Raw genomic sequence first — 14596 nt, 5'->3', positions numbered from 1 at the left:
AAAATCAAAACAGATAGTACTATCAATCTATTTGCATGGCCTGTTATACAGGGAGGGTGTAACAGTGTTTTTTTTTCTACCTTTATATATCGGTGGGTGGTGAAAATAATCGAACAATATCACGGATTGGCAGAAATAGGATAAACAATTCGCAGACCTGCTGACAGCCAATGATTTTGGCAAAATTCTTTGTGGACCAACAGGAAATCTCGACAGACTATATGCTAAAGAATGCTAATGTATAACATTTCACATAGACAGACCTGCCAACTCTCTGGATTTAGGCAGGAGACTCTGGATTTTCCACTCTTTCTCCTGCTCTCCAGATTTTGGCAGAAAATTAGATTTTCCGCAAGCTATCACTTTGTCATGACGTCGATGACTGCCGTTCTTCGTTAGGGAAAACACCCATAGAGAGATAGCCTTGCTAATTTCCATCGAGCAACCGTTTAAAAAAAAAAGTTTTGGTGACCGCATTTAAGCAACTAGCAAAGACGTGACTTTGTTTACGTAACGTTTATCGGCAGAAAACCAGGGTTGCTCTACAATTTTGTCGTGTGCACATTTTCCATAAAATAATGGTCTAGTGACCTTACAAATTGTTATTATGCCCCATACACCTGGGTGTAACAAATCGAAAAATATTGATCTTTTTTTTATTTACTGGCATTCGTATACATTTATTTAAAACAGAAAAGGCCTTGTGTTGTACTATAATACCTTTTGAGATACTTTGAGGTAATTTTGACACATTGTCAACAAGACAAGACATTCTTCACCTGTCAAACATTGTTGATGGAAGAAAGGCATTTCTATTTCCAGAGCACAGAAAAAGGTAAATGCATTTCCAAGCATGCTCTATCTCTTTGTTACAATCTAACTGTAATATGATGGGAATGTATATAAAAATTGTTTTTAATCGGTAAAATAACAGTGGACATGATTGCGAACACAATGCACACCTGTCAACCTTCAGAAGGTAAAAATCCTGCAATTTTCTCTGGCAATTTACTTGAAAATCCGACAAGCATACTTTTGCATGTCACATATTTGTCATTTTATTGCCATGTTAAGAACCTACGCACAGACGTGTCAATTTTTGGAATCCGGAGATTATCCCGATCCTCCCCTCAGAACCGATATAAAAAAAAATTGTGATTTTTTTTTCGGGAAATCTTTTTTCGTCAAGTGAGAAGAAGTTCCTGGGTAGTCCCTGAGCAGAATATAATCATTGTGGACGCTATCAGCGATGTATACTCTTGGATATACAGACTCTCAAAAGCAGTTGTATATTTCCCTTCTGAAGACATTTGATCAGAGAAAGCAAAAAACTTCAAAACATGAGTCTGCTGACGAAAAAGCTCCAGAGTTATCACGTATCATATGGTGTACTATCAATCTCTCTCTGTTATCATGTTTGCCGCATGGTTCTTGATAGAATAGAATAATAATTATACAGGATGTTGGTAGATGGTTGCCGATAAATGCTATGTAAACAAAGTTACGTCGTTACCAGTTCGCTTAAATGCAGTCACCAAGACTTTTTTTTATGGCTGAACGACGGAAGTGACATTTTTAACCGAGTAGGTAGATTCCGTGAACTTTGGCTGCCCTCTATAGGTGTTTTCCCCAACCGGTGACTGTAGTCATTGGTGTCATGACACCGGTAAAGCTCAGGAAAAATCTAAAATATTTTGACCTAAAAGAAATCAAAAAAATTTTCTCTGAAAATCCGGAGAAATTTGTAACATACAGGGAGCGGGAGGAAGGTAAAAACAATCTGGAGTCTCTGGTGAGGTGGCTGGTCTGACAATGCATCCAATTCTGTGGTAAGTGGAGGTCTATCGTGTGTTACAAATGTGCGGGAGCTGAAGGTCAATTTGCTTCTCAGCATACCATCCACAATGTGGATTATGTTTATTGCTTTAGGATTTCTTTGTGTGATGTCTGTGTGTGATGGGTTTTATTTATTTTCAGTGTTTCTTCTTCGAGAATGAAGAGGATTTTGACACTTGGTGCCGCATAGCCTATGATGTAAGAATATTGCTTCCTTTTTTTTAAAATATTTATTTTTATATTTTCTTCTGACAATATTTGGGTGTTTTCATCCCTGTCGAAAATGCTCATTATTGCATCCTACATTGTTATTCTGGAAACTAGTCTTTCTTAAACTTTAAACTGCTATTTTATGTCAAATAATGTTGAATTTCTTTCCGCTATGTCATATGGAGGAATGTTTTTAACTTTTGTGTACAGAAAGATTAAGGTACACAACTATTCGCACAGTTAAAGGAGGTGTGCTGTAGTCTTCTAGGATATCATAAGATTTAGCCAGAGATGACTCGACATTTTTGATATCAGATTATTCAGAAAAGTAGTTTGATCAGTTATCCTCTGTCTATGCTGCAGCACTAAGTGCAGCAGATTGCAACTCTGCGGGGCAGTAACTTGAATTTTTTTGGAGGGGGGGGTGATTTTATAACATTGTTTTTTTTGTTTCTCCTAAAATATGCAATTACTCTTGCTTTCCCCCCCCCCAATTCACTGACAACAGTTCATCAGCAGTGAGTGAGTGGCAGAATGATTGATCAAGTGAGTGACGGAATGAGTTGGTGAATGAGCTAGCGGATAATGTAGTGTGTGCATGACCGTATGAGTGACTCAATCACTTGTTCATTTGCTCACTCAATTATTAATCTGTTCAACTCCCTCGCACTCTCATTCATTTGCTCGCCTGCTCAGTCGCCAACTTCCTTGCCTACTAACTCCCTTATTCATTCACCCGCTCATTTTTAACTATAACACTTTGTCAATGAATTGCGTGACAGTGAATTTTTTTCCAGGTGAATATACTGTTTTCAGTGAATTTTCAGCAAAGGCCCCCTTCTTCCCCCCCCCCCCTGGCACATATCCAAACTCAAGTCAGAGCATAACAGTAATTTCTCTAATGTTATTTAACAGGGAGGAGGGAGTTGTTTAATTATGGAGTTAATTTGAAAGGAGCCCTTTTCAAATGGGGGGGGGGGCTGTCAACAGGCCATCTCTGTCCTCCCACCCATGCTATACACTTTTTTAGCGAAGAAAGTAGATTGCCCCCTTCCCCTCCAGTATCCAGCTATGAGTTGGTCAATTCTGTGAGATCAGACATAGACAACAAGCATTCTTGGGCAATTCAGTAAACATTGTATGCTGCTTGGTTGGTCCTGTGGGTATTATCTGGACTTTGCATTGGATGCCCGGAATCAACCTGAAGATTGACATGTTTGCGGTCAGCTGAAGTAGAGGCAGAAATCATAAACTTTCATATAATGTCTGCACAAGTATATTTCTTTCTTTAAACTTTTCAGACCCTTATTGCCCATGAAAAGCCGCCTTTGTTCGAGCTTGAGAAGAAGAGGCCATCCCATTGGCCACCGCTGGAATTGGTGCCTGACATGAATCCGACATCTGTCTGTACTTCTGAAGGTAATTATTTTCATTGTTAAATGCAATTAATGTGTGTTTTGTTGCATTTCAGGATTTTGTTGTTATAACAGTTAATTAGTAAATGATTAGGAATGTGGTATAGTGGATGAGATTCCTTGAGGATAGAATTGCTATTGAGCATTCATTACGTCTTTTCAGATTTCTATTTCGTCGAAAAGGATAGAAGAGTAGACGATTCTGACGACGACTTTGAGATTTTCGATCCGGTATTCGTCAATCACAGTCCCTCTGCAACAAACTCTGGCGTTATATGAAGTTTTCGACTATTTATTGTATAACTTTAAACCTCTACAGTGGGTAATATCTGACAACCGGTGAACTTATGCACTGGAGCTTTCGAAGCCACAGGGAAGGTAAAAATGTATATCGATCACACACACGAGGAAACATTCGCATGTACAAAATATGTCAGGAATAAGTTTTTTATATCGATTCAAAAACATTTAAGCTGCAGCAGCGGTGATAGCTTGCAATCAATATCGCTATTAAAGGAACGGCATCAATATCGCAGAAGAAATTACTTCATTTTGTGTTTTGTTGAAAAGTTACTGATTTATTATTTTTTAAAATATGTCTATGTTCATAACTACCTTGTTTTGTGAGATGATGATAATTAGAAATATGTTGTTTGTGTTCATAAATATATCAATTTTTTTTTGTATTGTGTAAATAGCGCCTACCAGAGAGTGAAATAGGAGTCTTTTTAGTCATAGCTGATATTTTTTGAGTAATTTGTCACTGATTAATAAGCTTATAAAATCTTAAGTGCCCACTGATTTTAAGTACGACATCAGAAGGCCTCGGAATGTATTTCTGGTTAGCAAAATGAACGTTATTCACGAAGTGTTTAATTGGAGGAAAAGGCATCACCTTGGACGATGCCCTCTTTGCAAAGCTACAACTGTGATGAATGCAAAAAAATTGAGGAACTTTGCTAACAACGCCACCTATAAGTAAATTTTTGCAGATTCAGTAAAATTTAGCACGTCATCTGAAAGTGTCTGTTGTCCAAATTTATTATCTTAGTTCCATAGGGAGTAAGTTCTGTGTGGTTCAAAAAGTATGCGACCATAATTTTTCGTGCTCAAATCAATGAAATTAGGGAAGCATGGTTTAAAAAAGAGTACGTATATAGGCAATCCTAGTCTACGTGCTTGAATTTTTCTGTCTGCAGAAGCTGTCAATCACCGGCAAACCACTGATGAGTGAGGAAGTGTAGGTGTGTTGTAGGTGTGTGTATGCAATCACATTTTTGTTTTTGACAAAATGGCAGGAAAAACATGAACAACGCTACTCTTGATGGTGCTATTAATTGTGCCGTGTGTACTCATGATAAACCATGCAACTGAAGCCATAGAAGACAGTAAGCATGACTTTGACATTGCATCTCCCGAAGACCAAAATCATCAGTCAAAATGGAATGAGCAGGTAAAATGCTGATGCTCGTCTGCAAGTTCTCTGATCTTGATTCGATGATCCTGCATCACCAAAGTCTTCACTTGGTCAGTAACGATCTCATTTCTGGATGTTGAGGGACTACCAGAGCGTGATTCACTCCATTGATATGCGACCATCTTTGAAGCGGTCGTACCAGTCCTTTATTAATGTGTAGGGCTGAACGGTTTCTTCCAAAATGGAAAAAACAGTGCAAAAAACCATGGGAAAAATGGCCGGAAGAAACTACTTTTCCTTCAATAATTTATCATATAAGTTCGATTTTTATGCTTTAGATATAGCGAATGCATATTTTTTATAACATTAACTATGTGCTCTCATGCATGCAACACTGAAGTGCCAAAGAAATTGATATGATCAAATACAAATTTTCAAAAAACACACGTAAATTTCACTGCAACGTCACCTATGCGTGTGATTGGTTGTATTAAGGTGCCTATGAAGGAGAGTAGAAGGAGAGCATTTTTTAAAAATAAAGAACAGGCTTTTGCCATTCCAAGTGATTTCTTGAAAGTCATTGATAAAAAAAGCAGGATAGGGCACAGCGATTATCTACACCCAGTGGCCAAAAAATTAGGAACATTCTGCTACTCACCACTAATATCATGTGGGACCTCCTCTGGCTTTGATGACAGAGGATATTCTTCTAGGCATGGACTCTACAAGTTGCTGAAACCGTTGAGGGGGAATATTAGCCCATGCTAATGAAATATCAGCTCTTAATTCCCACGGATTAGAAGGTGGTGTTTCTGAGCTTTACACAGACCTTTCAACCTTGTCCCACAAATGCTCAGTTGGGTTGAGATCAGGTGACTTAGGACGCCATTGAAGCAATTGAAACTCTGAATCATGTTCCTCAAACCAATCTAACATAATTCCAGCTTCATGGGAGCAGGGTCGCAACTAGGGGGAACCAGACAACCTTCTTCCATTAATCAAGTGCCCAATTTTTGTGTTCTCTAGCCCAAAAAAGCCATTTTCTTCGTTTTTGCAGCAAAATCAAATTGACTCTTGTTGGTCTTCGGTTATTAAAACTAATTCGTTTTAAAATCCATCTTGTAGAGCATACAGATATGCTTTGCGATGATCCTTAGTTATATTGCGCTGCAATTTTGTTGCATTTTAGCTCTTCTGTTGCTGCACACAATGAGTGCCAGTCGCCTGGCACCTCTTTTGTTCACAAGTGATTTTAGCACACTATTCTGTTTTCCGCACGAAGTTTTTTGGATTAGCTGCCATTCTTTGAAGACTTGAGATACTGTTGTACAAGAAAAGCCAAGAAGGTTAGCGGCTTCGGAGATACTAGACCGCTCCATTTGGTGCCCACAATCATGACGCATTCAAAGTCACTCAAATCTCTTACTTTCTCCATAAACAGGCAAATTGCAACGTTAACTGGTGCTTCTGAACAGAATAATGCTTTTTATCAGCAAATCCGGTTTATTACGTCACTGTATGTGTTGCACGAACGAGTCAAATTTTGAGTGGGGGGGTTTTCCTAATTTTTTGGCCATTGAGTGTAGACTGGTGCAAATGTGTAAGTAAAAAGATCATATAGACTGATTTACGATATAATTTTTTTTCTTAAAAAAAATTATATCTATTAATTAATTAATTAATTAATTAATTAATTAAATTTAATTTCCCTAATTTAGTTATGTATGCAAATTAATAACTGCATCAGTATCTTGCAGAGTTAAGCGGTTTCTTCCGCTCGGAAGAAACTGTGCTGCAAACTCTGCTTCTTCCCAGTAGAAAAAACTAGTCTTCCTTTTATATTATTCATCATTTACACTTATAATGTAAAAATTGTGTCAGTCTTTTGATCAAGGTCACACATTTAGCTGAATCTTTTCATTAGACCTGGAGAAATTTCATTGCAAGTTTAAAAATTCATTCATCTAATTTTAGTTTAATTGATAAAAGTATTTTTAGCGTTTTAAGTCACAAAACAATTAAAAAAAAATTATTCATTTATTAAATGGCACTGATCTCTTTCGAACTATTGCAAAAAAGAAAATTTCATCTTAATGTAAAGATCATTAGAAGACACAGATTATTACAAACGGTAATTACAATTTTCGATATCGGAAAATATTATCAAAATCCTCATTTTCCTCACTGCAATGCAACACTGGAAAAACAAAAAGTATTTTTAGCAGTTGTATGCCGTAATCGATTTCTCAGCTTATAAAGAATGAATGCAAAAGACGAGAAAATTCTTTTGAGTCCTGCAGAACTTGAAGTGCTTAAAAGCACATTTACGAAATTCATCAAGTATGTGCTGCTAAGGTTAGGAAGTTTCCTCAGAGTTGGAGAAAACCACCTGGAAGAAATAGGTCTCCTAAACTGAATAAAAAAAAAAATGAAAGAAACTGATCTATAGTCACACAATCATAATTTGCTGCAGTTACTAGAGGATGTTATCAACTATGTGCCACCTGGTTGGGTATTTTGCCTGTTGTGGCGTTGTATTTGTATTTATTTGTATATAGTATACATTTTGGAAGGTTCTATTAGTTGTATATTTAAGTAAAAAGTCCTTTATTTATGCGTAAACTTTTTTTAAATTGCTTTTATTGACAAGAAATATAAAAGTTCCAAAATTGAAATTCTTCCTTTTATCAGTTCAATGCAATATGGTGTAATAGAACTTTTTTTTTTTTTTCGTTAGGGCAGCCATTAGACTGTTCCGAAGCTGAGTGGATGATCTAAAAATATATATTAAATTCTTTTCTTAAACCTGAATTTGTGGGACAACTTAGAAGCATTTGAACACAATCGCAGCTTTTTGAGGATTTTTTGATATTTCTCATCGCATTACTAGATTAAAAGTAGTTTGAACAGTATCATTGAAACAAGTTTTTGCACATGAAGTTAAAAAAAAAAAACACAAGTTACTATATTTTTCCATAGTTATTTGCCACCGTTGCTGTTTAGAATTTAATCTTTCACCCATTAGGGTCAGTTCAGAATCAATGAGGCATGCAAGCAAATGATGAAGAGGAGAATGGCCTCTTCGTATCTTAATTTTATGACTTAGAAATAAGGCATCAAGTCAGCATTTCGTAAAAAGTCTGTTTCATTCATGATAAGGAATCAGCACTACAATCTCTGTAGCTGATACATACATTGAGTGCTATAGAAATGGGTTAGAGTTGCTTCATTAAATCTTTGAACTATCCACACTACTGAAAATTTCTAATTATGTTGAGTATGGTTCTATCCACCTCATGCAGATAGTCTCTCACAATAATCATTTGATCATTTTTGTCGCACCGCGGTAATTTACTACATACGAGGGCTAATTAGACTGGGGCCTACTTGCCAATTCCGAACGACAGGCTTTTTTTTTATACTCAGGAGGTTGGTGCGCTAACCCCTTGATGGGGGACTCCCTGCAATAGAATTTTTTTTTCCCGGTCATGTCACCATTTCTGTTGTACCCCTGTGTCAGGAAAGTTTTCTGACAAGGACGAACCGGGTATCAAATTCGCGAAACCTAAACATCATTTGGTACTTTAGGTGAGTATCTTACCGACCTGGGCTACCACTCCCCCTCACAATAATAAAAAATGTTTCTTAAGCATTTCGATCGGCTTTGTATGTGATGTCTCCCAGTAGCTTTGGTCTCATTGCATTATCATGTAGAAAGCCATTGATTAACCTTTTCAAGTTCTTAACACATTTTTACCATGAAATGATTCTGCGATGTATACAATTATTTTGTACAAACATGTATTAACTACACTTTAGGATGCATAATTTTTTTATATTCAGATTAACATTTTGCGCAGTAATTGAAATAATTTGTTTTAATACGTGCTCTTTACTGAAAAATTATATATTGCACACCCTGTGGTAAGATATTTAGAATGAAATGTTAGAAACGTATTGTTTTTAAAACTTATATTATTTCACAACTAATGAGGTGAAATAATAAGGATTAATACGTATTTTAATTAAACAATAATTAGTGCACATTCTCTTCCACTGTCTCGGAAGAAACCCAACCCTGTCTGTGTGGTGCCCATTTGTTCATCTACGAAGGTCTGCTGAATCTTGCGCATTGGTTCCACTTGGAATCAAGCTTCACATAAAATTTAATGCAGTACCCTTATATATTGAAGTTTTTTTTGCCATTTTGTCAAAAACGAAGATTTGACTCGCACTTACTCATTTACCTGTGGTCAGTGCTGTCTTAAGGCATGGGACCACCCAGGCCAGCCTCAAGAGAAGAGGGGCCTCATAAAAATGAGATCTGGTTGAAATTTTTGAGAATTTGCCTGGTAGGGCCTCAGAAAAATCACTTGGCCAGGGGCCCCCCCCCCCCCATGATGCTCTTAAGACGGTCCTGTCTGTGGATTGGCAGCTTCTGCAGGAAAAAGTTCAAGCATACATACTTCCCTAACGTCAGGGACGCCGGAAGTGAAAAATGTTAGGTATTGCTCGAGCAATGAACATAATGTTCACTTGGATATATATGAAGACCATACGTCACATGTTCAACAAAAATGTCCCGTTTTTGGTAAATCTCCCATCGCCCAAACTGGGGGAGGGGGGAATGAGCTACATTTGAATGATGATTAGTGTTGCTGAGCAATACCATTCAAATGATTGGTGTTGCTTTAGCAACATGAGTATATATGTTCCGGCGTTCCTGCCTAACTTCATTGATTCAAGTACGAAAAATTATGGTCTGATGCTTTTTGAATAAACCTCTTTAAGCTTTCTGAGTGACAAGACTTTCACAACCTGGTATTGATTACTTATTTAATTTTGACTGATTACTGATGGAAGCAACAAGATAGATATAAAATTATTCCGCTGAATACTTGAAACAAAAACTAAAGGCGCTTGAATAATATATAGATTTTATTTTTTCTCTGGAAATAAATACATTTGATCAGCTTTTCTTGACACGATTCTCTCTTGCAATCAGTGAATCAATTTTTCTTTAATATATACATTTTTTATTGATCGTAATTAAAATACACTGCGATGTGATTGTACACGTACAATATAGCACTCGGGTTCAAATAACTATATAAAGCCGGGAAAAATATAAAGCAAAAAATCTTTTAAGTGGAAATTGTCTTTTGCAACAAATTAGATTGTATATAACTGCAACTGAAAAAAATTAATGTATTGACAAGAGTATGTATTCAAATGGAGAATTTATACGGAATTGTATGAATAGAGAAACAGTCATGGTTCTCTATGATACCTGCGAAAAAAGCCCAACAATTATGAAAACATAGTTTTACAGATTCAATTGATCACTTCTCTCTAACCGTTACTGATATTTTTACTGAAAGTTATTTATTTTGGTTACTTAAGAGGGCACTAAAATCAGCTAATTTAACACATGGGGACTCACCCAAATGAGTTCAGTGGGATCTGGTCACAATTTTTGAGAGTATCTTAATTGATAGGGAGGTACAAGTCCTTAGAGATATCACTTTACCCACAGACTTATGATGCTATCAAAATAGCGCCTGCTGAGCTTAGCTTGACAATTTTTTTTGATACTTTCCTGGGCATGAAAATGCTTTATCACGAAGAAGAAAGTTCTAACCATGATGACTGAGAATAAATAAAGACGCTTACAGTCAAATATAATTGCATTAGAGGTATGCGGAACTAAATCTCATGAGAGGATTAATGGCTTCTGTACTCCATAGCAAGGAAATGATCCGTAGGGTGTAGCTGTTTATACATTTTGATGCACTAGTGTTAAATTTCTGAGTGATTTATTGCACTGTTACCATGTGAACTAGCCGGCATTGACCCCTCACTCATAGAAACCTTTTTTGTCCTCATCAGTTGACTCCAAGATAGTTTTACCACAATCAATGTACTCACGATAGACTCTTGATGTCGGGTTCAAGAATATCCCATTGCTATGCAACATCCAAGATAGACTGATCCATGTCAGGCATGAACAACTTGCCATAAATACACTTAGATCCTTTGTCTTACTCTATATATGACAACACACACTGAGCAGTACTCCTTTTATTGTTTGGGACCCTGCTTACATGTCTGCGTTTGAACTCTCTGGATGTCCCAGCTCCTGTTTCATACTACTACTGAACCACACACGTACCTCGTCCATATTCTTCTGCATAACTTCTAACGAATTGGTACATGTTGGAATGTCTGTGCATGCATTGTGAACCTAACAGTTTGTTTCTGTGTAATGCTTGCTATAGTGCTGCCATCTACCCTCGCTTTCATACCACCAGCTGTATCTAATTCAATTACTCTTGACCCAATGCCCTTTTCTTGGAAGAGCAAACAGGACACACACTTGCCTAGAACCCCAAATTTTATCATACTTGTAAATGTTAACACTGTAAAATAAGCGAACACTATGTCCCACAGGCCTACACGTATTTTCTGCAGGGTCCCAATACCATAATTTTCCACAGACCCTCTGTAGTAAATTGTCGAGTATGTAACAACCACCAATAACACAAAATAGTAGCATTTGTCCTGGGCTGAAGCCTTAGCCCCTTTCCCTATTTGGAGACCATGCGGATTCTCACACACACAATACTCCGTCATGATTCCTTCAAGTGTGGGGGTTTCCCAAAGAAATAAAGTTTGCCTGTTGCCCAAGTGTTACGATGAACAGGTTCTGACATAACTATCTATTATGAAAAGATAATTTATTTTCAGCTTACAAAATCTCAAGACAATGAAAACTTAACTTTCGGAGTCATGTCAATTTTTAGAAAACAACGTTCTTACAATAAATTTTCATATTTAAAAAAATTGTTTCAGGATGTAAATGTACATATCTGTTGTTCATAGAATTTCATATCATTCAACGACCAATCAACAATAGATAAATGCTCTTGAATAAGCAATAGTATCTCTTACATGATTAATACAAGATATAATGAAAAATATAAATGCGTCATGCATTTCCATCCAAAAATACACTTTTAAAGTTGCCTTTCCTTTGACTAGATCATTCTACGAATAGATATCCGATAGGTTTTATTGAGAAAAATATACCTTTCCACACGATCAAAACATATTATTTCAACATATAAGCAAACGCAAAAACACAGCAGCCAAAATAAACAATGCCAGAGGGGGAAAACCCTTTGATCCCGTAAACAGGCATTCTATTCTCCCTGGGAGCAAAAAAAAAAAAAAAAATAACGAACGCTAAAGTTATAATTGCTTCAATAACAGTGAACTGATCCATTATTTTATGCGCATGAATAATGACAATTTCTGTATTGAAAAGCTATGGGAAATACTCTTATAATACACATGGTTATTATAACAATACAAAAAAAAAACGCTATTGTATAATAAAGATAATGACTGACATTAGGAACAATTTATGATTATTCATAATGTTTTATTCACATGAGTGGTGAGCATCTTCGAGTTTATGATGACTGGCTGACTGAGAATGTCAGCAGTCATTATTACAGCAATTGAAAAAACTTATAGCGTCTCTTTACAAAAAAAATGTCCGACAAAAACGGAAATTTCCCTTCCGTTTCAAAAATCATCCCAAAGTAATTTGCACTACCCTTTCAGGATTGGTCAGTTGAGCACAAGCTATTTGATTGGCAACATCTTGATCGTCTATTTCATGCTATCAACTGGCCAACATCGACAGAATAGTGCAAGTGAAGCATAGAAAATGTGTGAACATATAAGCTCCATCTTCACCAGACATCATTCAAATGAGCCCAGCTTCGTCAGTAAGAGTACTGGCATGTTATTATATTCTTAATATTAATAATTTAGGGTTAGTATTATAGAGGGGGAAAGATCGAAACAGCAACACCATGCTGGTAACTGAATAGAATTTATTTCATGATAGCAATAGTAAAAGGCACTGAAGTAGTAGTGATCACATTGGATTGCAGCAATGCATATTCTTCAAGGTGGGCATGGCACCAGCCGTGCACTCATTGTTGATATGCAAATTGGTCGGGAGTGTTGCAAAATTACAACAAGTATAACTAAATTCCATCATTTCTTGTGAAATGGCTTCTGTGGAGTTTTCTCGAAATGTTGCTGTTTTCGCTCTACAGCCATCCCCTGTCAATCACGATGCTAAGAATGAGTTTTTTTTTTTTATGACAGTTCAGCGGCTGAAATGAGAGCATAACACAGCCCTTGAACATAAAAAATGCTTAAAACTCCTTGAAGGACTCCATCATGATAGAAAATACCGAAGATGCCAAGATCGGTCCATGTGGACGAACTGACGCTTAGCAAATTGTATTGCACATATTTCTGATTTTGAAGAGCTTACCAACAAAAAGAAAAGATTAAGGGGGTGACGAAGGAGATCTTCGAGACTTTTTATGTCATGACCCCAACATCATCAGGGTAGGGGGAAAGGCAAGATAAGATCAAAATCTCAAAGATGCTTTCCACTCTTGAAATGAAATGTCAACAGTATCTTACCCTGACACATCGTCAAATTAGAAAAAAAAAAAAAGGGCAAGCAAAGATAAGATCGAAACTGTAAATATCTCAAAGATGCTTTTCACTCTTGTAAATGGAACGAAAGAAAAAAAAAACTTCGAACCACAAAGGCCTATATATATATATAATAACCAGAAAACAGAGTATAATTCTTTATATGATGGCTGTAAAAGCCTTGCATGTTACACACACAAGTTGAATTTCCGATCAACAACACATTATATATAGATTTCGAAAACTTAATTTGGCTTAAAATTTTTACATTGATTCAATAATTTAAAAAAAAATCAGTGGCAAACAATGCCATGATATCATGACAGATTTCTTGCACAGAGTTGTTTGCTAATGTCATGTGTGCACAAGGGTTTCAATATATAGGAGTAATTTTTCCTCTCGTTGCTGTGAGTCTTCATCATAATATGTTGCAAACATACATAATTCCCAAAACCTATACTAAGAAACTAATCATCAAGTTCTTATAACTCATTTTCAACACTGATGGTAATGGAGCTTCATAATCAGATGATAGAATCAGCTCTACCCATTCTTTTTGTTTCTGTCTGTCTGACCAAAATATGTCGATAAAGATATCAAGTGAAAGGCAAAGCGATCAACATAATCACCATAAACAGACACATCTTCTATTTGCACATCTTGGATAGCAATGTCATTTACTCAAAAAATATATGTAGTGATGCATGTATCTATGCACACATACGTGTGTCATCCATACATCCTTTGAGAGTTAAGCAATCAGTATACCATGGACTACTGGCAGATATGGGTATTGCAAAAATCACTGACTTTTACAGCCTCTCACAAGGCAAAAGGTTGTAGAATGTAACTCAATGCATATGTACAAAATTTTATTGCAGTAGTTTTTACAATGTGTGTCAACTCTTAGGGGCATCATGGCAAGTTGCAGATGTATGCCCCAGAGCATATTTACAAGGGAAAGGGGGCTTAGCAGGCTTTAGCCCAATGCAGCAAGTTCAGAGAGGAAAATCGGCAGAAAATTTGAGGAATGAGTGGTTAAGATGAACAGAACGGTGAAAAAATTTATACAACCCATAGGTACATAATTATAATAACCTAGGAAGTAAGAGATCGGATTAGTGAATGATCTAAAGAGTTTGCAAGCTCATGAGTGGCCTGGAAATAGAGAGGATCTAGGTCGGTAAGTGAC

At 36.5% G+C, this 14596-nt stretch overlaps 1 protein-coding gene across 7 annotated transcripts in view; it reads left to right on the top strand.

The window, feature by feature from the left end:
• LOC149068076 (cysteine protease ATG4A-like) overlaps nt 1-4011 on the top strand; it is a 34461-nt gene extending 30450 nt beyond the window's left edge. For all 7 annotated transcript variants that reach the window (XM_089251818.1, XM_089251817.1, XM_089251822.1 and 4 more), the window contains exons 11-13: nt 1978-2034; nt 3348-3465; nt 3625-4011. In XM_089251818.1, coding sequence (XP_089107944.1) covers nt 1978-2034; nt 3348-3465; nt 3625-3740 — 291 coding nt within the window. In that variant the 3' untranslated portion in view covers nt 3741-4011. The remainder of the gene's footprint in view (nt 1-1977; nt 2035-3347; nt 3466-3624) is intronic.
• Nucleotides 4012-14596: the final 10585 nt, after the last annotated feature.

Source organism: Pholcus phalangioides, unplaced genomic scaffold, assembly GCF_987345545.1.
Source record: "Pholcus phalangioides strain wild (caught in Gottingen) unplaced genomic scaffold, Ppha-v1.0 ptg000027l_1, whole genome shotgun sequence".
Lineage (NCBI taxonomy): Eukaryota > Metazoa > Arthropoda > Arachnida > Araneae > Pholcidae > Pholcus > Pholcus phalangioides.
Note: the sequence above shows the minus strand (reverse complement) of the source record. Positions and strands in the feature narration are given on the sequence as shown.